The sequence below is a fragment of the Urocitellus parryii genome, chromosome 2 (genome assembly GCF_045843805.1).
Source record: "Urocitellus parryii isolate mUroPar1 chromosome 2, mUroPar1.hap1, whole genome shotgun sequence".
Taxonomy (NCBI): domain Eukaryota; kingdom Metazoa; phylum Chordata; class Mammalia; order Rodentia; family Sciuridae; genus Urocitellus; species Urocitellus parryii.
The window spans coordinates 36,450,915-36,477,051 of NC_135532.1; the positions used below are offsets into that span (position 1 = coordinate 36,450,915).

The 26,137-nt window shown below is 32.7% G+C and overlaps 1 protein-coding gene across 1 annotated transcript in view; it reads left to right on the forward strand.

The window, feature by feature from the left end:
* Positions 1-26,137, forward strand: part of Ints6 (integrator complex subunit 6) — an 84,967-nt gene that overhangs the window by 2,155 nt on the left and 56,675 nt on the right. The window contains exon 4 of the mRNA XM_077795163.1: positions 22,750-22,839. Within this exon, the coding sequence (XP_077651289.1) occupies positions 22,750-22,839 (90 nt within the window). The remainder of the gene's footprint in view (positions 1-22,749; positions 22,840-26,137) is intronic.

A 26,137-nucleotide genomic window follows, 5' to 3' on the forward strand; every position in this document is an offset into this window, starting at 1 on the left:
CATGGTTCAAATGTGAAATTCACCCTACACAGTGTATGGTTTTGTATCCCTCATCCCCCCAACATATGCATTTGTATTCAGAATTAGAGTCTGAATTCTTTGCTATAAAGTTGACATAGATTTGGTTTCAGTCCCCTGGAAGTTGAAAGACATGAAAGGGAAAATACCTTCCTTCAACATACTCACACTCTCCATAGTCTACCTGCAGACATGGTATACAACTATTGAAGTGGCTTATAGACATTAATTGATCAGTGGTCTTCATTTCTAAATGTTAGAGAAAATTATTATTTTTTTGATTTGGGATTTAGTTTAACCATATTGTGTAACTAGCTTGAAAGGTAAGACTTTCTTTGCAGTGCAGTAACTGGCTGAGTACATTAAGATTTTTAATGAGCATACATCATTAGCAACTATAAGGGGATGAATATTGAGTTAAATGGCAGGTCCATAGTTTGTTTTTAAATTATAAATCTTTGGAAAATAAGATGTCTGGAAAATATAAACCCCATTCTTCCTTCCTTAAACCGCTCAAGTCCCTCTCCCATCTATTTAAGGATGAGGCAAGAGATTTAAGTCATTCACTAAGGAATAATATGAGGTGGTCCATTATAACTTTTTGTAATGTTATGAAATACAGGATGCTGATGAATGTATAATGGTACATATAATAAAGGAATATTATACCCAAGGAATTTAGTTCTTACATAATATTACAAAGCAGTATTTATTAACTATAATGCTTAGATATACATTGCATTCTTTCCCAAGTTCCATAATCCACAAGTTTCATGAGTTTCACATATTTCAGGGAAATTTGTCCTGTGAATACAATTTTTATTTGCCTTAGATAGAACTAGGAAAGGTTCCCTTGTAGAAGTTTTTATGCTTTACTTTGAAATAACTCTTGAGCTCCTAGGCATCTTTAGAAATGGTTTAATTTGGTCCCATAGCATTTAAAATATATTTTGCAATTCACAATTACTCCCTTCTCCTCCCCCACCTCGTTTTGCTTTATTTTGTAACTCTTTGCAAGGTGTTGTAAAGAGTTTCTGTAAAATCTCATACTCCACTGTTATGTGTTACATGATCTTTTCTTAAGGTTCTGATTCAAACTTTTTTGAGTACAAAGTCATATTTGAAACTCCCCATTATTTAGTTGATTGTCAGGTTGTGTCAGTGTTCTGCATCACATTTTATAAGACATTTGGACACATTGACCTTCAACCACATATTAAAAATATTTCTAAGAGTGTTTCCAAAGAAAAACTGCTTGTCATAGAGGGGCTGGGGATATTTGTAACTTAAGCCTATATTTTCCTTTTCCCAGTTGCCATCTTCCACCAGAGAACATTTTAGTTCTTATAGATAAATCTAACAAAAAGTTTGAAGGGTGAAGGTGGTCTTGCTGTGCTGTTATCACTTTGACTAAGAGAAGAGCATGAAGATGAAAATGTTTTAACATGTCAGGGTTTATTAACTCAACAATAGGCAGAGATAATGCTTCTCAGTTATCTTGATGAATAAGCAAGGATACATGGAGCAGTATTAATGCTTATGTCTTGACTTGGCACATAAAAATGCAACTAGGTTTAAGATAATTTAAGAGCCACAATTTATGAATACAAATGAAGTGATCATTTAAGTGTTCAGTTAGAAGAAAATATCCTTCCAGAAGATTTTTTTTCATCATAAATCTTTTTCTGATTTAAATATTTAATAATTTCTATTCATACAAAGAATATAAACTATCAGGGATTTTTGATGTCTTAAATATTTAATACTAAATATCCTTCATGAGTTTTCCTCTATCTGTTTTCTGTGGAATATCTTTATTCTGTAACCTTGGTATTTTTATATTACTACTTAATGCTCTAAAATAAGATCTGTGAAGTTCAGAGCACCAAATTCTATATAATCTCATTAGTTGAGGAAAATGAGAAAAGGTGAGTTAGTTGGAAAGCAGAGCATGTCTGTTTTAGAGTATATAAAAAATTTAAGTTTCTGAATTATTTTCTTAACTAGATTGGGGTTAATGTGTATATATTTGTGTGTTTACACACATGGTTCCCCCCATGTACAGGCAAATATGTGATTTTCTATAACCAAAGCATAATTTATGTTGCATTTATTAGTTTACTTTAGTACACTTAATTTTTTAAGTATTAGCTTGGATGCCTAGAATTTGTAGGATATCAGTAAGTTTAAAGTGTTTGAAGAAGAGTGATTATCGGTGAATGTTTTCCTCAAGCACTAAGGATATCCTGCTAAAAATTTTAAAATTTTCTGCCTATAGAAGTCCTTATAAATATTTGATTTTGATGATCAGTACCATTTGCTGATATTTATATAGTCATGGAATAATGTAGCTTCTAGTTACACCTTCCCATTATAGTAGCACATTTTAAAATTTCTTATAATTGTAGATACATTGGATATTTTTCTACATATGTTCAAAAATTTTGAATAATGCTGAACTTCTGAGAACCACTAAAAATCTGAATCAGCCCAAATATCTAAAATTAGGAAATGTATAAAATTTTAGAGGTCTTATTAAAATTTTATATGTAAATGGGTTTATTTTCATACTGTTCCAGATTGTTCTGTTTTTCTATCAATGTTTTCACCATTGTCTTTTTTTTTTTTTCTTTTTAAAGTTACGTTCCAGTTAGGATTACTGAATCTTACACTGGCTTACAAATCATCATTTTTGCCATTGGCTTGACTCTACACCTCTACTCCCTAATAAACTAGTACTGATTAGATTGATTGGAATGATACCTGACCTACTGTGTGCCCTTAGTGAAGATAATCCTTGAGTGGTATCTTAAAAGATAATATATTTAATATATATATATATTTTTTTTCTAGGAACGGGTATTTGTGATTAAACCCAAGTGTGTTTTACCACCAAGCTATATCCCCAGATCTTTTTGTTTTTTTATTTTGAGACAAGGTCTTGCTAAGTTGTTGAGGCTGATTTTGATCTTTTGATCCTCCTGTCCTAGCCTCCAGCATTGCTGGGATTATCACATGTGCCACCATGCCCAGTGTATACTTAATTTTGGTGGGATTTTAAGTGCTGGTGGCTTTTGGATAAGGTCAAAATGAATGACTCTTAGGGAGAATAATTTTAACCCATTTTATTCTTGAGCATAAAGGTCTTTTTGTGAATCAGAAGATAATATAGGTAGAGGTATAATGCTTTTTCCCGTTTATCCATGTAGTTGCTATGTAGTACTTAGGTAGTATAAAGTCCAGACTTTCCTTTTAATGTTGATTGGTAAAGTAGTGATTCCTATTTGGGATTAGGGTTTCCCTTAGGTTATCAACATTTTGATATTTATTAAGCTATAGAAAATTTAAAAATGAAAGTAGAATAGAAAATTTTAAAATGAAAGTAGATTAGTGAACCTGAACATATGGCTGCTGAATATGAAATGGAAACCATTAGTGAATTTTTTTTTTTTCTTTTTTGAGGCAGTGCAGGAGATGGGATCCAGAGCCTTATGTTTGCTAGGCAAGTGCTCTACCACTGGGCTTCACTTTCTCACCCCTTTTAAAGATGTTTATTTTGTGACAGGTTTTCACTAAATTGCCCAGGTTGGTCATAAACTTGAGATCCTCCTCCGTAGCCTCTGAAATAGCTAGGATTACAGTTGTGTGCCACCATGCCTGGCCTATTGTGTAAATCTTTAAAGATCTTTAATGGAGGAAAAATATTTAATAGTGGTGAAAAGAAACATTTATAAATGTGTACTTCCGTAGTGTTAATAGTATTCACACTGTTGTGCAACTGATATCCAAAACTTTTTCATCTTGCAAAATTAAAACTATACCCATAAACAATAACTCCCCATTTCTTCTCCTCAGTCCTTGTGGATTATTATTCTGCTTCATGTTTTTTATGAGGCTGACTACTTTAGATACCTCAGAATGAGTGGAATCATGCAGTACAGTTGGCCCTCCCTGTCCAAGAGTTCCATATCTGTGAATTCAATCAACTGCAGATCAAAAATTTGCCTCTATAATTTAATGAAAATTGCTTTGGTAGAAAACTGAATTTTCTTTTCTTTGTCATTGTACCCAAAACAAATATCACATGAACTAGTTACATAGCATTTACATTGTTAGGTATTCTGAGTAGTCTACACATGACTTAAAGTATATGGTAGAATGTAGGTTATATGCAAATATGCCATTTTATGTAAGGGACTTGAGCATCCTTGGATTTTGTTATCTTGGAAGTGGGGGGAGAGGTTATGTGGGTTAGATCTGAAACCCACATACCTCTCTTCCATGGATATTGTGGCTGTCTTATTTCATTTAGCGTAATGTCCTTAAGATTCATCCATGTTGTAGCATGTGTCAGGATTCTTTTTAAGGCTGAATTACATTCCATTTTATGTATATACTGCACTTTCCTGTGCATTCATTTGTTGATCATTTGGATTGCTTCCACCTCTTGGCTATTAGGAATAATGGTATAATGAACATGGTTGTGCAAATATCTTTTCAAGATCCTGCTTTCAGTTCTTTTGGAGGCATACTGTGAAGTGGAATTATTGGATCATATGGTAATTTCATTTTTAGTTTTTTGAGGAAGTACCATACCATATTCTTTTCCATGGTAATTGATCCATTTTACATTCCCATCAGCAGTATACAAGGGTTACTTCCTCTACATCCTTGAAAACATTTGTATTCATTCACTTTTTTTTTTAATATTAGCCATGCTATCGAGTGTGAGGTGTTATGGTTTTTATTTGAATTTCTGTAAAATCTTGAATATCTTTTCAAACTGCCATTTGTCTACTGTCTTTGGAGAAGTATCATTTTTTCCCCCTATTCCAAAGGGGTTTATTTTATTTTATTTTTTTGATTTGTAAGAGTTCTTTGGCTGTTAACCCCTTGTCAGATAATTTAAACATATTTTCTCACATTGTGTGGATTGCATTTTCACTCTGTTGATTGTGTCCCTTACTGCACAAAAGTTTTACATTTTTATGTATTCCAGTTTGTCTACTTTCACTTTTGTTTCCTGTGCTTTTGGTGGTGTAACCACAAAATCATTGCAAAATGCAGTATCATTGAAACTTTTCTCCTATGTTTTTTTTTTAAATATTTTTTTAGATGTTGATGGACCTTTTATTTTATTCATTTATTTATATGTGGTGCTGAGAATCGAACCCAGGGCCTACCATGCTAGGCAACTGCTCTACCACTGAGCCACAACTCCAGCCCTTCTCCTATGTTTTAACTGTTAGACTGTATGTTTAAGTCTTTAATCTGTTTCAAGCTGATTTTATAATGCAAGGAAAGGATTCACCTTTTCTTTTGCATGTGGATCTCTTTAATTTCCCCAGCAATGTTTTTTTTTAAATGAATCCTCTTTCCCCATTGGTTGGTTTTGTCCTTGAACTTTTAAGTCTCCTTAAAGTATTTTTAATAACTTGGTGGAGGAACTGGGGATGTACCTCGATGATAGTGCTTGTTTAACATACATGAATCCATGGGTTCAATTCCCAGTACCTTAAAAAAAAAAAAAAAAAAGAAAGAAAGAAAGAAAAAAAAAAGTGTGTGTGTGTGTAGATACCCTTATTCACCCCTACCCATATCTATACACACAGAGAGGGAACTTTACAGCAAACCTAATATTTTCTCCCCATCTTTGTTATGTAGAAATGACTAGGAATATGAGAATTGGTATTCTAATTTTGACCTTAACTTTGAATTACTATGTAACATTGGGAAGTCAGCCTCTACTTCTTATTCCTAAATTGGCAATAATGAAACCATTATGCCCTTTTTCTTATATACCCTACTTAAACCTCTCATTAATTCTATATTTAAATGCACTTAAAAAATGAAGTGCTCAGTAGACAAAATGCATTGTAAATTAGTTTACCTCTCTTCATTTTTAAGTTTGAAATTATAATTATAAAAATTTAGTGAGACTTAAAACTGCTGTTATATGCTTTGAAATCTATTAGTTGCATATTAAATATATATTTTTCCTTGGGCTTTGTATTTCATCTTAGGGGAGGCAGGTGTGAATGAAAATAATTTGATCAAACTTCTCTCAGTGGCAGTTGGTAAACATGAGATGAAGTTTTTAAAGAAATAGGTTAAATGAAAACTTCGGGTAAAATACCGGGATGGTATTTTAAAGAAATTTATTAAAGGAAAACTGGATGTTAATAGTTGAGCAGGTAAGTCAGAAGTGTTTCAAAAGCACATTCTTTCAAAAGATTCTTTCAAATAGGGAGCTCCCCCTAGTGTGTTTAAGATGAGATTTACAGAGGTTTGATTTGCAAGGAACTTTTAAGGAGCACATCTGGGTAAATCAAGGGACTATTTTAATAAGATTTGGCTGAGCTCAAAGCAGCATGAAATAGATAAGATTTATTTCCTGTTGACCGTTAATTTTAATGGTGATAATTTAAAAAATGTTTCAAGACCCACATTTTATTTTCTTTCAAAACCCTTGGTACAACATTTCTTCATAATCTTGATACTTGGAGTCTAAGAAATTAAAACATTGTTTGGTTGGGCTCTTTTAGAAGAAAATGAAAAACAGTATCCTAAGGGCCTCATTGCATTCTTAATAGAGATTGTCCAAAACAAGTCTTAGGTACGAAAGGCAAAAATAATAGGTTCTACTTCTCTTCAAAGATAATTTTATTTTCCCTTCATGTAAGAGAATGTCAGTATTTTATGCCTTAAGCTATATACAACTGAAAATTAAAAGACCAGAAGTAAATTTAATTTGAATGGAAGAATTCCACTTAGTTGAGTATAATTAATTTATATAAGGTCATTTGAGGTTAGAATTAGCTAAAATAATTTTTTGGCAGGGTGGAGGTGGTAGTGGGGTGGGTGGGTTGGTACCAGGGATTGAACTCAGGGGCGTTTTTCTATATAGAGATAGGATCTCACTGAATTGCTTAGCACCTTGCTTTTGCTGAGGCTGGCTTTGAACTCTCGAACTTCCTGCCTCAGTCTCCTGAGCCACTAGGATTACAGGAGTGTGGCACCATGGCCTAAAAGAATTTTTAGTCCTCTTTATGTCATGGCTATCTTCAAAGAGATTATATAATTTTTTTTGAAATGTTTCTTTAAAATTGTTTTTGACCGTGATAGCCTTCACTAAAATTCATATTCTAATTAAAATTAACTAGTTTTTTCTTTTTTCCTTGGGTACCAGAGATTGAACTCGGGGACACTAGGCCACCAAGCCACATCCCCAATCCTATTTTGTATTTTATTTAGAGATAGGGTCTCACCAAGTTGCTTAGAGCCTTGCTTTCACTGAGGCTGTCTTTGAACTCAGGATCCTAGATCCTCCTGCCTCAGCCTTCCAAGCTGCTGGGATTACAGGCGTGTGACACTGTGCCTAGTATAAATTAAGTTTTTTATTTTTTCTTAGTTGATGAATGATCACAAATACTGGCCTGTTTATTTTCCACTTTTAAAAAAGTAATTTCCTTATATAAATAACTTGTTACTTTTATTAACCTTTATAATTTACATATACTTTACAGACTATAAACAAAATGTCAAAAATTTTTTTATTTGTTTTTTTTGGTTTTGCTTTGGTTTGTGTTTGTTTTATTCTTTCTTCCTGCCCCCCAAACTTTTTATAGAGAGATAACTGAAAACCCCAAATCCTAAGTGTGAAGCTTAGCAAATATCAATATATGCTTTTGAAGCATTGAACTTTTTTTTTGCAGAGTGGGGTTGATGGGGATTGAACCTGGAACACTTTACTACTGAGGTATAGCCCCAGTCCTTTTTACTTTTTATCTTGAGACAAGGTCTCACTCAGTTGCTAAGCATCCCACTAAGTTGCTAAGGTTAGCCTCAAACTCAACACTCTCTCTCCCATGTTAGCCTCCTGAGTCATAGGGATCATGGGCGTGTACCACCACACCCTGGGTGGCTACCATTGAACTTTTCTATCTACTGACACAATATGGACTTTCTGTGTGTGGATATTATTATTATTAGCTACTAGGGATTGAACCCAAGGGCACTTTACCATTGGGCTACATCCCCAGTCTTTTTTATTTTTTAATTTTGAGATAGGGTGTCAAGTGTCCCCAGTCTGTCTTGAATTTGAGATAGCTCTTCTTCAGCCTACTGAGTTGGCCGGGATTACTAGGTTGTGCCATATGCCTGGTTTTTGGTGGTCAGAAATAGCTAAAATAATTTTTTAGCCTGTTTGTCATGGATATCTTCAAAGAGATTATATAATTTATATAATTATATAATTTGTTGTAAAAGGCATTAGAATGAAAGTGATGTTAGATGTTTACTTCACGTTTCTCATAGGTGAAGAACATAAGACCTATAAAGGTTAAAATGAATAATTTTTCTACATTTATGAAATATTTAAAAGGTTCATAATTGATTTGGAATGGTTATACAGAATTTACTAATAATTTATATGTTTAATAAATTTTTCTTAAAGGCATAAACATAGATCTCTGAATCACTTTGTGGGGTTGTGTCAATAGAGTGCAGTATGAATTCTTTCAATTCCTGAGAGCATTTCATTTTGTCGTTGTGTTGCATTTAGCCTTTTTTGTAACAATGTCAAAATACTGTTGGTTACATTAGCTTAATTTGGATTCCTCTTCCTTGCTCTTTTGGAAGAGAAGTAAGAATATGACAAGATTTGGCTGACAAGATTTTATATCATTTGTTAAGGCCTAAACTCTAATACATGTATCAATTAATGGCATTTTTAATTTTACATTTAATAGTTAATAGAGGGGTATTATTACTGTTAATAGGTACTATTACTGTTAGTTAATTAGTCCACTTTTCCAAAGTATGCCAGCCAATATTAGGTCTGCAGTGATAACTTTCCCCTGGCAGTTTTGTAATTAGTTGACTATTATGTTTTTCTTTTGTTTTGACATCTCTTAAGAATTGTGCCTTTAAGATTCAGAAAAATCTGCTTGATTTATGAATTCCCACTCCACCCATGAGATCTTGAAAGTCATAGGACCTCTTAGTCTGTTTCCCTGTTAAGAAAATGAACTTAAAGGACCTATCTTGCAATATTGTGGTGATTAAGTGGTATATAATCTAATTTATTATTATAACAGCCTATAATTATTTTTGTGAAATTTTCTTTGAATTTTAAAAGTTGAAATTGTAAATACAAGGAGTTTTTGTTTTAATATGTTTTTTTTTTTCCCTAGAGCAAGCAGTGTGATATGGAAGGAACTTCTCTATTAGAACTGGCTGTGCACCAGCTTATATAGTATTGAAAATCAGCCTCTTTGAGTTTCAGATTTCTGAATAATACCAATTCTTGAAAATTTTTGTAAGAATTAGAAATATATGTTAACCTCCAACAAAGTAGCTACCTGGCACATGGTAGGAACTCAGTTGATGATGATTAGCATCCCCAATATCATACTAAACACTTAGAAGGATAAAAGCTTTCTAATCTGAAATGTGACAAAAACCAAATATATATTCCCATAAGCTTCTATATCCAATGTGTGTCCATCCCAAGAAGCTAAAATTAAGTGTCCATTATTTCCAGTAAAATTTCTTGCTATTTTTTTTGCTTTTGGTTTTGAGTTGAGGCTCTATGTTAGATTGTTCTGAAATATTTTTCCCTTGTTGTTACAAATCTTTTTCCTAAAATCTCAACTTATTTTTCAAAAACAATTTCCTAAAAATACATGTTTTTGATTTTCGAAGCAAGAAAAGTCTTTAATCTTTGAGAAAATTAAGAGCAGAGTTCACTTCTAGGACTTTACAATTGTGTGTTTTAGAATGCAGTTGTTAATAGTTAGGATGGGGGTAGGGGAAAGATGTTCTTGCCCATAGCAAAGATCAAGTGTAAAATGTTTGATCCCTTATTGTTTGTTATATGCATTTGTATGAAAAAGACAATAGAATAAACCTAGAGGGATTTTTTTTTTTTATGAAGCTATTTCTTTTTCTAGGGCAAATGTGATATGAAATTTGATTTGGTATATCAAGAAACAATCATATATGAAAATTACTTTTAACTTTTCATAGTAAAGAATCTTGAAAGGATTATGTAATCTATAAAACTTTGTTATGGACATGAAAATAGTTCTGAATATATGAGAAAAATAATTGTGGTATCATTAGTTGATGGTATTTATAAATAGTAAATGATAAGGTTGATGTTGGCATGTTAAAAGAAAACTTCCTTTGTCTTAATGCTAGAGAACCTTATTAGAAATTCGGAAACACCACAAAGTATTGTGGTTATTTTGGAATTTCAACACTGGAAACATCCAAATGGAATTATTTTGAAGAAGTTAAAAACAAACTATTATTTTAAAAAAGAAATTGAGGATGGTTGAGTATGTAGTGTCCTAAAAATGTTAGGCTGCCAGTAACACTGAGTGATGTTACAAATGCTGGATCCATGGTAATGACTTCTGGATTATCAGGAATTGGTAGCCTCTTATAATGTGTGAGTTGTCATGGTTCTTGATCATTTATGTACTTTGGCAGGTAATGATGGATGTAACATTTTTGAATTTTAGTTGTGCAATCTAATTTCTCAAACCAATAAATTAGAAGAAAATGAGTTTGCATCCATAAAATTTGGTCTAGCTGAAGTAGTAGTAGTACAAAGTCTTTATTGATAATTTAGAATGGGTAATGTCCAATTTATATTAATATAAATTCTAATGTAAAAAATGGTTATCTTATGTCTGTAGAGTTTGCATTTTAATGAGTTAATAGTAATGTTCTGAAGCATGTAGCAATCTGTGCAGTATTATGACATCCGCTTCTTAATGAGATATATTTCTATGATAAAATCATTCATTGGAGGGTTTGTATGTACAGTTAAGTTAGGAAGGCTTATAATTTTTTTTTTTAGGTTTTTCTTATTTATTTATTTATTTATTTATTTATTTATTTATTATTGATTGTTCCAAACATTACAGAGCTCTTGATAAATCATCTTTCATACATTTGACTCTATTGGGTTTTGAACTCCCATTTCTACCCCAAATACAGATAGCAGAATCCCATCTGTTACTTTTTTTTTTTTTTTTTAAAGAGAGAGTGAGAGAGGAGAGAGAGAGAAAGAGAGAGAGAGAGAGAATTTTTAATATTTATTTTTTAGTTCTCGGCGGACACAACATCTTTGTTTGTATGTGGTGCTGAGGATCGAACCTGGGCCGCACGCATGCCAGGCGAGCGCGCTACCGCTTGAGCCACATCCCCAGCCCCCCCATCTGTTACATACTCACATTTTTACATAATGGCATATTAGTGACTGTCTTAATCTGCTACCTTTCCTAACCCCTATTATCCCCCCTCCCCTCCCCTCCCACCTTCCCTCTCTGCCTCCTCTGCTGTTGTTCAATTCTCTCCCCTTTGTGTATCATTGAAGGTCTCCTACCATTTGCATGTCCTTTCCCTTCTCTCTCCCTTTCTCTCCCCCCATTCGTCTTTGTTTACAGTCAGTCTTTTCCTCATGCTCTTCCTTCCTGTTTTGTTCTTAGTTGCTCTCTTTATATCAAAGGAGACATTTGGCTTTTGTTTTTTAGGGCTTGGCTAGCTTCACTTAGCATAATCTGCTCTAATGCCATCCATTTCTCTGCAAATTCTATGATTTTGTCATTTCTTAGTGCTGCATAATACTCCATTGTATATAGATGCCACATTTTTTTTATCCATTCATCTATTGAAGGGCATCTAGGTTGGTTCCACAGTCTAGCTATTGTGAATTGTGCCGCTATAATCATTGATGTGGCCGTATCCCTATAGTGTGCTCTTTTAAGGTCCTCAGGGAATAGTCCAAGAAGGGCTATAGCTGGGTCAAATGGTGGATCCATTCCCAGCTTTCCCAAGAATCTCCATACTGCTTTCCAAATTGGCCTCACCATTTTGCAGTCCCACCAGCAGTGTACAAGTGTACCCTTTTCCCCACATCCTCGCCAACACTTATTGTTGTTTGACTTCATAATTGCTGCCAATCTTACAGGAGTGAGATGGTATCTTAGGGTGGTTTTGATTTGCATTTCTCTGATTGCTAATGATGGTGAGCATTTTTTCATGTACTTGTTGATTGATTGTATGCCCTCCTCTGAGAAATGTCTGTTCAGGTCCTTGGCCCATTTGTTGATTGGATTATTTGTTATCTTATTATTTAATTTTTTTAGTTCTTTGTACATTCTGGATATTAGGGCTCTATCTGATGTATGGGGGGTAAAAATTTGTTCCCAGGATGTAGGCTCTCTATTTACCTCTTTTATTGTTTCTCTTGCTGAGAAAAAGCTTTTTAGTTTAAGTAAGTCCCATTTGTTTATTCTTGTTGTTAACTGTTGGGCTATGGGAGTCCTATTAAGGAATTTGGAGCCCGACCCCACAATATGTAGATGGTAGCCAACTTTTTCTTCTATCAGACGCAGATTCTCTGGTTTGATATCTAGCTCCTTGATCCATTTTGAGTTAACTTTTGTGGCTGGTGAGAGGCAAAGGGATTCAATTTCATTTTGTTGCATATGGATTTCCAATTTTCCCAGCACCATTTGTTGAAGATGCTATCCTTCCTCCATTGCATGTTTTTAGCCCCTTTATCAAATATAAGATAGTTTAACTTTGTGGATTAGTCTCTGTATCCTCTATTCTGTACCATTATAAAATTTTCTTGAAGTTCATCTATTTTGAAAAAATTTAAATTCTTAAACACTTGGGGATATATTTAGCACAAGCTCAGTAAATATTTGAGTTGGAATTTACCAGAAATACTTATGTAATGCATTTGGAGAAATTAAAATATTTCCTTCCAAATATTCCTAGAAAAATAAAAATCCTCATTTTTTTTCCAAAGCAGGGCCCTAAAGCTAGTCTTACATTTTGCCTTATATATAATTAAATTAAGATTGACTTTTACCATAGCATATGGGAAATAATATACTGTCAAGAGTCTTCCCCAGGTTCTTATCATGAATGCATGCATGTCTTGTTTTTTTCTTCCTGTTGCTGATGTTCTGGGCCTGGGGCTTCAAACATGCTAGGCATAGTGCTTTATTGCTGAGCTACATCTCCAGTCCTTATAAAATTTTGTTTTGAGACAAGGTCTCATTAAGTTGCTGAAGCTGACCTTGTAATTCTGCCTCAGCTTCCCAGGTATCTTTAGGTTATAGGTGTGTGGTACCACATCTGGTTGGGAATGCTTTTCTTTCTTCCTGTTGAAAGCATAATGCTTTATTGATAACTGTTCTGGTCCAAAACATTTTATTAGCCAGTTCCTCTTCATTATCACTTGTAGTCTCTAAGCTATTTATGGGAAGACTCATAGAATTCCTTTTTTTTTTTTTAAAAAATTTAAGAAGATCCTGTTTTGTGTATGTGTGAATTTATTCTTTTGAGAGCATATTTGTAGTGTAGATGTTCAGGGTGAATCACCAGAATGGGTCTTTTTCTACTTCTTTGTCATACATTCAAGATCAACTTATTATAATGTTTAAACTTACTTAATGCTATATTCAAGCTGTGATTTAACCAGAATTGGAAGGGTAACATCTGCAGATTTCTGTGATAATCAGCAACCTAAGGAAATGATTAATCTTGAGAATAGGCAGATCTAGATGATTTGTTGAGGTCAAATTATTAGCATTTATCTTTATCTTTGTTCATCTGTCTTTGAAAATGTTTACATCTTTGCTTTTATTATTTTTTGTCATCTTATATGTTTGTTATTAAATGTTTTATTAGACAGATTTTTCCCAAGTTGATATTATTTAATTCCTCTAATATAACAGATGTATTAGGTTCTTTATCCAAAATATCAGTATTTCTTAAGTAAAATTATTCTAATGTCCATATTCCCTTCTGCTAATATAAGCACTGTTTGCCTCCTACTTTTTAGGTATTGCCCAAACCAATTTGTTGGAGTTATTTTATTCAAACTTTAGACTGCAGTTCAAGTGTAAAATTTAAATTCTGCCAGATTATTAAATATTAATATTTCAGATATGTTGAATTTGTAATTGTCACTTGCAGTTATACTTAGCCCTGTTAATGAGTTTCCTTAATGTTAATTTCTTACTCTTTCTTACATTATTATTTTACCTATTTAAATCAAATTCCAGGATTATGTTAGTCATTATATTAAAATAAACATGTAGGATTCTTCCCAGCTCTTGCTCTTTTTTTAATTCTGTTTTTACTGTTATATTTTTCAAATAAGGGATTATGTGGTTGAAAAAAAAGAATTATATTGGTGTACAATTGTGTAATGGAATTACTTGAAACTGAAAATATATTTCTTTTAACATTTTTTTTTGTAATTATAGACCTTAATGTATCCTACGATAATAGACTTCTATACACTAGCAGGTTTTTAAAAATTTTTATTTTGGAATACTAATAAATGCATATGGTTAAAAAAAGGTGAACCATTTAAAAAGTTATAAAGTTGCTCATTTTCATTCTTCAGAGGCAACTGTGGTTAATCAGTTTCTAATGTATCCTTCAGAGATCTTTTGTATATAGTTAAAAGATATTGTCATTTCTTAAGATGAATATTTTAAGTTTGACATCAAAAGACTCACTTGTGCCACACCAGTTGAGATGTGAACAATAAAAGTAATAATCTTTATGAATTCCAAAACAAACATAAAGCTGGTAATTCTGACTTTGGGATGTTCATTCAAATGTAAGCTTGTCAGGCCTTTATTGGCTTTAATTATTTATTTTGTTTGGATGTATAATTAACCAATTGTGTATTCATCCCCATATTTAATTGAACCTTCCCACCCTTAAAATATTAACCCTATTAATGACAGTAATTGTTGGATAGGCAAATATAATTAGCACATCAAAACTGATTTCATAGATCTTATTGATGTAGTTTAAGGATAACAAAAATGAAACTGATTTTGAGAAAAATTGTGTGTGTGTAGGTAATAAGCAGATAGGGAAAAAGTTCTGGTTATGTGCTGTGCCAGTGTCTGAGGCTTAAGCATTGTTGATCTAAAAAATGTTATTCTAATTGACTTAATTTGCAAAGTATGTATTAAAAAATTCTTTTTTTTTGTTTGTATAGTGTAGTACTTATTATCAGTAATATGATTAATAAGTTTTTGGATGTGAAATCTGGAAGTAAAAGTAGAATATTATGATTAATATTAATGGTTCTATAATTTAATATTTGCTTTATAACATTTGAATTTTGATAGACTTATAGCTAAAAGCCAGGAAATGTTTCTAAATGAATATGAGATGGTTTCTCATTTTAGAGTAACATATTTAGTTTTTAGTTACCACTTTTATCCATGGTAATAGAGGAAATACAATGCAGACTTCATTTTTTTCCTATTTATTGTGTGTAGATTCTATAAAGATGTAAATAAAAGAAATCTAGAGATTACTTTGTCTAGCAGTTTAAACAGTACAAGATTTTAAACAACAATCTTGTGAAATAATTATATAATAATTTTCTAATGTATCATTCAGAGATCTTTTGTATATAGTTAGTACTGTCCAGTATATGGTTATTAGCCTTTGCTGATATGCTACATGTCTCTTAAGGCAGCTCTTTTCATCTTTTAAACACATTTTGCTTGTTGCTGTTGTTTACTTGAAAAGGAATTTTTTTATGTATATTTTTTAGTTGTAGATGAACCACACACAGTATATTTATTTTTATGTGATGCTGAGAATCAAACTCAGTGCCTCACGCCTGTGAGGCAAGCGCTTTACCACTGAACTACAGCCTCAGCCCCTGAAAAGGAAGTTTTAGTTTGAAAAAAGCACAAGTTATTTCTGTACATTTAAAATTTTATCCTACTTAGTGATAGCTATAGCCTAGGATAATACAGCTTAACATCTCATTTGTTAAATTCTGTTTGTCATCACTTTCTTGGTATATAGCAACACTGAGAATAATAGTGATGAGGTATGGGTTAACTGAAGATGCTACCCTGGGAGAATCAAAGAGCTAATCCTTGATGTATGTTTTTTCTTCAATAGAAACCTTAAATCATGGGAGAATTCTAGTGTATGTCGGCACTGACAATGCTTTACAGGATTTTCAAAGGACTAACATACATGGTGGAGCATGGTGGCACAGAAACACTTGGATTCTTTGGTTTAACAGAAAATGTAGCTACTACAATTTGTACTGAATACTCAGGGCTGCTTTTCTTTTGCTTTAGAAGATTAATTATGACTTGTTTGAGGGTATAGTAAAAATCTTGTGCCTCCTCTTCTGTATCTCCCGTCTTTTGTTTAAAATGAAAAGTTATCTGATCCAGAGATCCATGTTAGCTTATATTTTTGGGGAAAATTGCCTTATTTTTACATTTTCAAAACTTTTTTCAAAATAATATGATTTAACATTTTCAAAAGCAAGCTTTTTGCAAAAATAAAATAAGCTTTAGTGAATAGTATCTACTACCTCAGTTACATTATTTAAATGTATTGAGATTTTATGCCTTGATTAAAGTATTTATCGCCATGATAATTGTTGAGAGCTATAATAAGAAATCTTAAGTTTTTACTTTATAATATTTTGGCCAATGTTAAAATCCTATTTTGTAAATGATAAAAAGATTTCCATTTGTTAATGGCTCTAGAGTCAGAACATTTTACTTGGCAGTATGTTTTCTAGTGATATGTCTGGGTTTCTTTATGCCAAGAGCCAATGTTCTGACAGTAAAACTTGGGAGTTTATTTTGCTAATGGCAAAAGTAAACTTTTAGTCCCTCTGCTGGCTGTCTTTATTGCAGCAGAGCTTTTTTTTTTTTTTTTTTTTTTTTTTTGCTAAAGGCTATTACAATGACCAAGGTGAATATTGAGGGGAAATTATAGTGGATTTCCCCCAAATTGAATGATTTTATAAACATCTTTATTAAGAATAAAAATGTAAAATAAAGAGTAAAAATGTAAAATAGTGGTTTTTTTTTTTTTTTTTTTTGTGGTGGTGTGCTGGGATTGACCCCAGGGCCTCGTGCATGTTTACATATCCAGGGAAGCCTCTTTTTAGTGCTTCTTAAATATAAGGATTGAGGAATTATTAAACTGTACAGAATTGGCACTGTATAGGTAATGACAACATATTACATGATTAAATTATAATTCTTATTTAGACTTTTGAAATGTTAAAATTTTATTTTTTACTGTAAAACATGAAAAAATCTAGTAATACTGGCAGATAACTAAAACAATGTTTTAATTTGATTGGTAAGTATATTGACAGATACCAGTGTGTATTATGCAACCACCAAGAATAAGTATATGGTACAAAGTAGGGGAGAAATAATACAAAACTGTATATAAGAAACTTTCTTGGAGCCATATGTTCTGGTTACTTTGTGCTGGTGATTTAGAAATTCATGCTGAAATAAACTCATTAATTTCAAATGTTTATATAATAGTGGTAGGAATAATTTTTTTCCTGGAGAAATAAAAAATCTTTTATGTATAAATTTTATTCATTTAGCCATTATACTCTAGTTTTACGTATTTTTTAAGTTGTTGATAGACATTTATTTATTTATTTATTTATTTATTATTTATATGTGAGACTGGAATCCAGTGCCTCACACATGCCAGGCAAGTGTGCTACCACTGATCTACAGCTCCAGCCTATAATTTTATGTATTTTTTTGAGTCATGGTTTTGTTATGTTGCACTGGCTAATCTTGACCTTCTGGGCTTATGTGATCCTCTTTCCTTAGCTTCATGAGTAACTGGGACTATAGGTGCATGCTACCATATTTGATTCCTACTTTAATTTTTATATTAAAGAATGATTCTTGACTATTTCATCTTAGAGATGAAAGGATCTTAGACATGGTAGGTGGGTAATTAAATTGGTGCAAAGGGATTGATCATATTTTTTAGTTTTTTCTATCTTTGATCTTTATCTGAATTTTCCAAAATCTAAAGCCATTATTGAACATTATTTTATCTTGTGTTTAAATATATAGTCTGTAAAAGTTGAAATTATATGTTTATGTATATATTACATGTTTATAGAACTGTAAATTATCATATGTAATTTAAAGAGTATATTTCTAAAAGTAATTATTCCTGTATATTGTGTTTTATTCAAGCATGTTTTGGGGAACATATTTTGATTTTATTTTAAAAATTGGGTAAATAATCAGAGAACAACAGGAAGTCACCATGCAAAGGAATAATACTACCATAGTTACTTTGGCTTCAGATAAATATATTAAAAAGAACAACAATCTGGTTGTCACCCCATTCATCATTGGGCGAATAAGGCACAAAACTAAGTTGATGTAGAAGTGTATCCAAGATTATTGGTTGTTACCTGTTGTACTTATGATGCTCCAGAAAGACTGATTTAGAGTTGGAACATCTTCCTTAAGTACTGACTTTGCAATTTACCTGCTAGACCATCTTGAGTTATGTCATTTAATCACTGAACATTTTACCTCAAAGTAGATAATTGCTTTATTGCTTTATGGAGAGCTAAATTATTACAGTACTTTCATACATAGCCTCTGCCAAGAGTATTATGTATATCATAAGACTCTTTGTTTTGTTGTCTTAGAAAAAGTAACTTTGACTTTAGTGTTTACCTTTTTAGATTAAACTTAACTTCCAACTTTCTGCTAAGTGTTAATACAATTCAACTACTTTTAGACATTATAGTTCTTAAAAAGTACACACAGTCATCCATTGGTATTTGTGGGATTGAGTCTAGGACCTCCAAGTTACCAAAATCCTTATCTAAAATAGTAGAGTAAGCTGTGCACAATGCTGGTTCTAGCGGCCCATGCCTATAATCTCAGTGGCTCAGGAGGCTGAGGTAGAGGATCGCAAGTTCAAAGCCAGCCTCAGCAATAATGAGGCGCTAAGCAACTCATTGAGACCCTGTGTCTAAATAAAATACAAAATAGGCTGGGGATGTGGCTCAGTGATTGAGTGCCCCTGAGTTCAATCCCTGATAGCCCCTCACAATACTGAAATGGCAGTATATTTGCATATAACCTATGTATATTCTACTCTCTACTTTAAATCATTTCTTGGTTATTTAGAATATCTAATACAATGCAAATGCTATATAAATACTCATATTGATAAGAATAAGAAGACACAATTGTTTTTCTTCTGAATATTTTCCTTTGTGGTTGGTTGACTTCATAGATAAAGAACCCCTGATGTGTAAGTATCCGGATTTGATCCCCAGCACCACAAACAAGAAACAGAACCCATGGATACAGAGGGCCAACCAATGGTCTTAATTTTGGGGTGGGCATCTTCATCCATAAGAGTCTAATATAGTATACTGTTGCTACTTAATTACAAATATGACTAATTCTGCTTCTGAAATATAATTGTCACTGTGTTTATAGGAATAGTAATGGATAAGTATTAAGACTTTTGGTCGGAGAATTTGCCTTTATATTATAATATAGAAGTGATACAGAAGACCAAAGTATTTGGTTTACAATATGGTAGATTTCAGAGTTTTGCTGATTTATTTTTGTAAAGCAACAAATTAACAAAAGTAGTTTTAGTTGGGTGAAAGAGAGAAAATAATTTTGAAGATATTAGGGCATCTTGGTTTTCTTGATCTCCCTTTGAACTAAAATGTGATTTGTAGAGACCAAGAAAGACGGAATTTATTGTTATGTGTGCATATGTACATGCATTTATTATGGATTAGAGATGTGGATTATGCACCTAACAGTGCCTGACATGTAGTAGCCACTCAATTGTTGGAATGACACAATGACACAATGGTTGTACAAACACAAGAGGGAAGTAGTTTTGTTTTTTGGTGGTACTGGGGGAAGTGATCCTTTTAATACCTTCGCAATGCAGTAAATTCACAAGTTGTGTTCAGGGAGAACTCATTTATATTGAAGTAAAGGTAACAGCATATTTATACTTTTTTGAAGCTACTTAAAGTTTTGGGTACACTCTTAACTGTGAACCTGAGCAAGTTTGTTTTAGACTATAGACAGTGAATTAATGAATGTTTAAGTATTCAAATATGTTGTTCTCAGTGCTTGCTTAGTTGTGTAGAAGAAAAGTGACAATCCTTTGCTGACCCACATGAAACAATAGCAAACAATACAAACTGGTGTGGTTTTTAAGAATTGTGTTTAAAAACACTTTATGATAAAGTTTACTATGGGCATTTTGGGTGTGGGGGAGGGTGCTGGGGATTGAATTCAGGGCCTTGAACATGTTAGACAAGTGCTCTACTACTAATTTATGTCCCCAGCCCTGAATTTACTATCAACCATTTTTAAGTCTGTAGTTCAGTAGTGTTAAGTATATTCACATTGTTGTACATATGTTGTTGCTCAATATATACTTATATTTTGTGAATATATTCAAATGTATATTTGTTTGTTTTTGAGATGGGGTCTTGCTTTGTTGCCCAGTCTGGTCTAGAATTCCTGGGCTGATAACAGTCAGCTCCTGTCTCGGCTTTCCAAGAATCTGGGACTATAGGTGTGTACCACTGTGCCTAGCTTTCAGTTTTTATTTAAATTAGAATTTAAATATTGAGGATGTACTATGGGCTGGGGATTTAGCTTGGTGGTAGATCATTTGCCTAGCATGTGTGAGACCCTAGATTTAATGCCAACACTGCAAACAAACAAAAAAGGAAGATAAAAAAAGAAAAAAAATTGAGAAGGTAAGAGGACAAATACTCCTGATAGGAGGTATTCAGATGATTTTTATTTGAAGGAACATTCTATCTTATTTAACTAACCATTTGCAAATTTACATTATTAGAATTTGGAGAGGGGAGAGTGTGATTATTGAAGACCAGGGTAATAAGGGAAGATTTCACAGAAGAGAATGATTTAAACTGGACCTTAGAGAATGAATAGGAATCAGATAGGTTTTGAGCAGGGAAAAGTTAACAGCATTCTACTTGAGGGAAACAGCTCTGAGGTGAGAATGAGTGCTAGGATCTAGCTTCATGAGAAGACCTGTGTTAGGATTTATTATTTATTTTGAGAGTGAATGGAATGAGAGGCATTGTATCATGTAGTGTTTCCCAAAATGCATTCTGTCTAACATGAGGAGGAAAGGATTGTAAATTCGTGTTTTCTTTCAATAAGAACTTATGACATTTTGATGTTGCTATGCATTCAGAATCTTCTAGAAATTATATAACTAACATTTTAACTTTATTTGACCATTAGAAACTTTTACCTTTTTCTTGGGCACTGATTTGAGAAGTATGTGCGTGACTTGTAAGTTGCATGATATGATCAAAATGTTTAATCCAGCCAAATTCCCTCCATCCATGATGATTAGGTTATAACCACTTAATTGCTATGTAAAATTATTCAACAAATGTTGAGGATATACTATAATGTATTGGACATTGAAAATTATAAATGCAATGGAAAGATGTTAGAACCATAGATTATTCTAATTGTTGTCTATGGGCATTGTCATCTCCTATTTGTTAGAAATGCAGAATGTGTGTGCTGAATATGTAGCTCAGTTGTAGGGTGCTTGCCTAACATGTGAGGCCCTAGATTCCAATTCCAATAGTGAAGAAAAAAAAAAAGTACATAATCTTGGTATTCATCCTAGACCTACTGAATTAAAAATTGCATGTTATTAAGAACTGCATGTTATTCCTATATACATTAAGATTTGTCACATGGTTCTGCATCATAGCCAATAAAACTTTATTCAAATCTAGTTGAATAGTTTACTGTTTTACTGTTAGTAGTAGAGAATTTGGTAGTTTCCATTTTCTTTTTTCCTTTTTTGTTTGCTTATCATGGGGTAGGGGAGAGTGGGAGGGTGTGTTTCACTGTGTTGCCCAAGGTGGCCTTGAATTACTGGGCTCAAAAAAATGATCTGTCACTTTGGTCCTCTGAGTTGCTGAGACCACAGGCACAAAGAGGACTGTACCTTCAATTTGAATTTCGAGATTGGCCCTCTTGAAACTTCTGTGCTTTGGTCTTAGTCTTAAAGAGTTGTACTGAATGTGCTTAATGGCTCAATTGGGAACTGTGTATATACACAGTTATGTTTGTCTAAGTCTTACAAAATGTCTCCTAGAAGTGATTATATTACTCAAAGAGGCCAATTTGAAAGGAAGATATTTTATAAGTTATTTTTTCCTTATACAGACAGGCCATTTCATTCATTGTCTCTGCTGCCATTGTTTTTGTACTCCTCTCTCCAGGCATTTTCTCATGTTGCACTATTGCTAAGCTCAGAATGGTCTTAGTATTTCCCTGGTGCCAGTTCTCATAGTCTTGTCCATATACCTAGTCATTTGATTGGACATTTTGATTACAGACATAGATTCTGATAATGTTCACCTCCTGTCTTGCCTCCTTTTAAAATTCTTATTTTAAAAAAAGCGTTTAAAGCAAGTTTCTCAGAAAATACTGTCTTTTGGTTATGGTAATTTGTAATAGCTAAAAAAGTCAGATTATTAGAATTTACTACTAGGGTCCCCATTAAAAAATTAAATACTTTAAATTACATAATATAAATGCTCAGTGTAAAAATTAATACAACAATATATTAAAAAGTGAAAAATACATTTTTCTACCTAGTTCTATTTCTCCAGGGTTAACCACTGTTTATGTCCTAAACCTTTTTTAAAAATGTAAAAACAGGTATATATGTAAAAATTTGTATATATTCAGGGGAATTATATATAGTCTGTTCTGAGAAATTTTTTTACTCAAAAAGGGAAGAAAAGCCAAAGTCTTAACCTTTTTAATATGAATGATGTGTTTTTGACTTTAGGGAAGAAACCCTTTTTTCTTGGAGCCAGCAATAATTATTACAATTACTGATGGGAGCAAGTTGACTACTACCAGTGGAGTCCAGGATGAGGTAAGTTACATTTGTATCACTGAATTATGCAAATATAGTTGAAAAATTTTTGAATATGCACTGTAGGGTCTTGAACATCTTCTAATAGGTTGTCTTTTTTTTTGATTATTTGATGAATCCAGAGTCGTCTGTCCACTAAAGTCCATATTCCTTTATTGCTTTTTAGGAGTGGTCACCATCTTTTCTTGAATAGTAATTCCTTCTGTGAAAGTTTTTGAGCATATCTCCCACCCCAATATATGTATATTTATAAATTTATGTGTGGGTTTGTATATAATAACTATTAGTAAAAATTAATTCTGATTTTGAGGTTTAAAAAAATGGAAACGACATTCTAATCATTACCTCCCCATTCCAGTGGATTGTTATTATAACTTCCCATCATTTTGACATAATGCCTGAGAGAAATGAACTTTTATTTTGTCTCAGTTTCAGAGGTGTGAGTCTTTAGTTGTAAGGCCCTGTTGCTTTTGGACCATGTCAGAGGAGTACATTATAGTGTGAGCATGTTGAGGAAGAAATTACTTACCTCATAGTGTTCAGGAAGCAGAGAAAGAGAGGAAGAAAGAAGTAGAGACTTGTGTCCCAGCACCCCCTTCAAGGACATGCCTTCAGTGACCTAATTCCTCCACCTAAGTTTCACCTTTAAAGGTTCCCCAATAGCATCATGAACTGGGAATCAAGGCTTTAACACATGGCCCTTTTGGGGACTTTGCAGACCCAAATCCTATGCATTTCACTGTGGAGACTTCTAGACTAAAGTATATAACAAAGCCAAAAGGAGATTAAAACTAGGGAAAGTGAAGATTTTCGGCCTTTTTATTTTGAATAAGTTAAATGAAGTATATGTAAATGGTATAGAGCTAACTATTCTTTAACAGCATGTGTTATACAGAGTTGTGTATGGTGTGGTATGGTGACTAGAATAGTTTTTTTTTTTTTTAACTTTTAGGTGTTCATACTGTAGTATTTGGATTGTGCTTGAACATTACATTTGTTGTTTAACTTGTTGATTCAGAAATGTGATCTTAGACTAGTGTTTTTACTGTTTGCATTTGCTTTAAAATCTATATTTGAATTCCTGTGGCATTTATTAAGGTTTAAAGTGGGAAAAGTATGGACTTTAAGTTCAATAGCTTTTAGAATTATTTTTATTGTGAGACATTGTTGAGTATAAATTACATAGGGTCAGAGCATGTGGGTTTTACTCTTGGTTTATATACTCTTCTAGCAGCGATCTTTGTGTTAGTGATCTAACTTCCCTAAATCATCAGTGAAAAAAAGATAATTATTCGTGCTTTACTTCAGAGGGTTGTGGAAATCTAAAATGAAATAATGTATGTAAATGTATTTGATAGATTGTAAAGAAAAGTATTATTTTATCTTGAAACATTGCAACCAATAAAGAATTGTGACTGCCTGATCTGAATTTGGGGAAGAGACCTAGAATAGTGTTGTTTGACCAGTTGACATTAAAGACTAGTTAGGACATAATTTATCATCATTTAGCCTGCTTGATAGCTGAATTTCTTCGGTCATTGGTCTTTCTTAGACTTGATTGACGTGTATGGCTAATTAAGATCCTGCCAATAGCAGGAGTAAATAGTTCTATCCATAAACAGAAAAAATAGAAATGTCACTTAAACCTCATATTTGAACATGTCAAATATGATTCATAGTAATTAATGCTTTTTTTTCTTCAAGATTGTTTTGTGTAAATTAAGTGTTTTGATTTGTTGTTATCTTTAATAATTTTGGTTGAAAAGTTATTTGTTTTGTTTAAACTTTGCAAGGTTATCCATTCAGGGTCTCTGTTGCCTTTGTTAGAAATGCCTTTTGGGGTACAATTTATTTTGTTCCCATAGATCTGGATCTGTTTAGTAACATTTCTTTTTTGGGACCTCCTCTAGCTTAAAATCATCTTGAAATATACATGCACATTGGAATTTTTCTTCGTTTTGTTTGCTTTCTTGGTAAGAATATTGGAGAAATGTGACTGTATCTTTATAGTCCCCCCAAACTACCTTGCTAATAAAGTTGGGAAGGTTTTCCTATGGGCCAGGATTTAACTTTTAGGTCTCTCTTTTTAAAAATCTTCTACAGTATATATTACAGTATTGAGAATAGATTTATATTTTTAAAAATATTGATTATAGATATAATTTTGCTAGTCAAGTTCAAAATTGATTACTCTTGTTACTTTTTTTCTGAGGCAGAAGGTTCATTTGTTTTAAAGCAAAGGTTTATTTTGATTATGAAATTGAAATATAGGTCTGGGAGTGTGGTATTTAGGTTTAGGAATGTCTTTGATCCCTATCATGTTTTTTTTTTTTCTTTTCTCTGTTTTCTTCCTTTTAGCACTGGGAATTGAACCTAGAGGTGCTCTACTACTAAGCTACATCCCTAGCCCCCCCTCCTTTTTTAAAAAAAAAAAAGTTGAGTCACAGTCTAGTTAAGTTTCTGAGGCTGGCTGCAGTGTTCCTACCTTTAAGTTTCCAAGGCTGGCCTCTAACTTGTGGTTCTCCTGCCTCGGCCTCCTGAGTAGATGGGATTACAGGTGTGTACCATTGCACCTGGCTCATGTTTTAATGTTGAAAGAAGAGGAAATGTACCACAGATGTATATATTATTAAAGGTTAATTTTTGCTAAAATATTGTGAAATATCCCAGCCTAAATAATTGATGTAATTCATTTTAAGGAGCCTTTCAATTCATGGTGCATATGTTCTAGATGTGATCTATTGTAATTTCTATTAGGGAATAACAAATTATTTTGCATTTATTTTTCTAAATCATCACATTTGTCTTTGATTTTTTTTTTTTTAACAGAATGAGGATATGTGTTGGTAATTTCCATTTTGTGGGATGTGTGTATATAATTCTTGGTTGGCTATGGATGTGACCTCTTAGCATTTATGGATTTGCATGTTCCATCCTTTGCTTCAGAGTCATATCATCTGCTGTGGTATATAATATTTGTTCTGTTAGTGCTATTTTTCAGGAGTTAGGTTATCCTGCTATTTTCATATCATTATTATAGCATGAGAGGAAATACAGAGCTTATTGAGGCTTCCCTTTTATTTTACAAGGAAGTAAAGTAATTGCTTGAGTTATAGCATTGTTGCCAAAATTTAGATTAGAATTGAAGATATTCCAGTGCTTTTTCCCTAATGTACCAACTGCCTCTTTGATCCTGTTATTGTATGTTCCTAAAAATTACTTTGTCCAATTTCCTGTTTGTCCATTTTAGCTTTCTGTACAAATGTCATAGATACTCTGTTCTCAACTCATTTGGTGT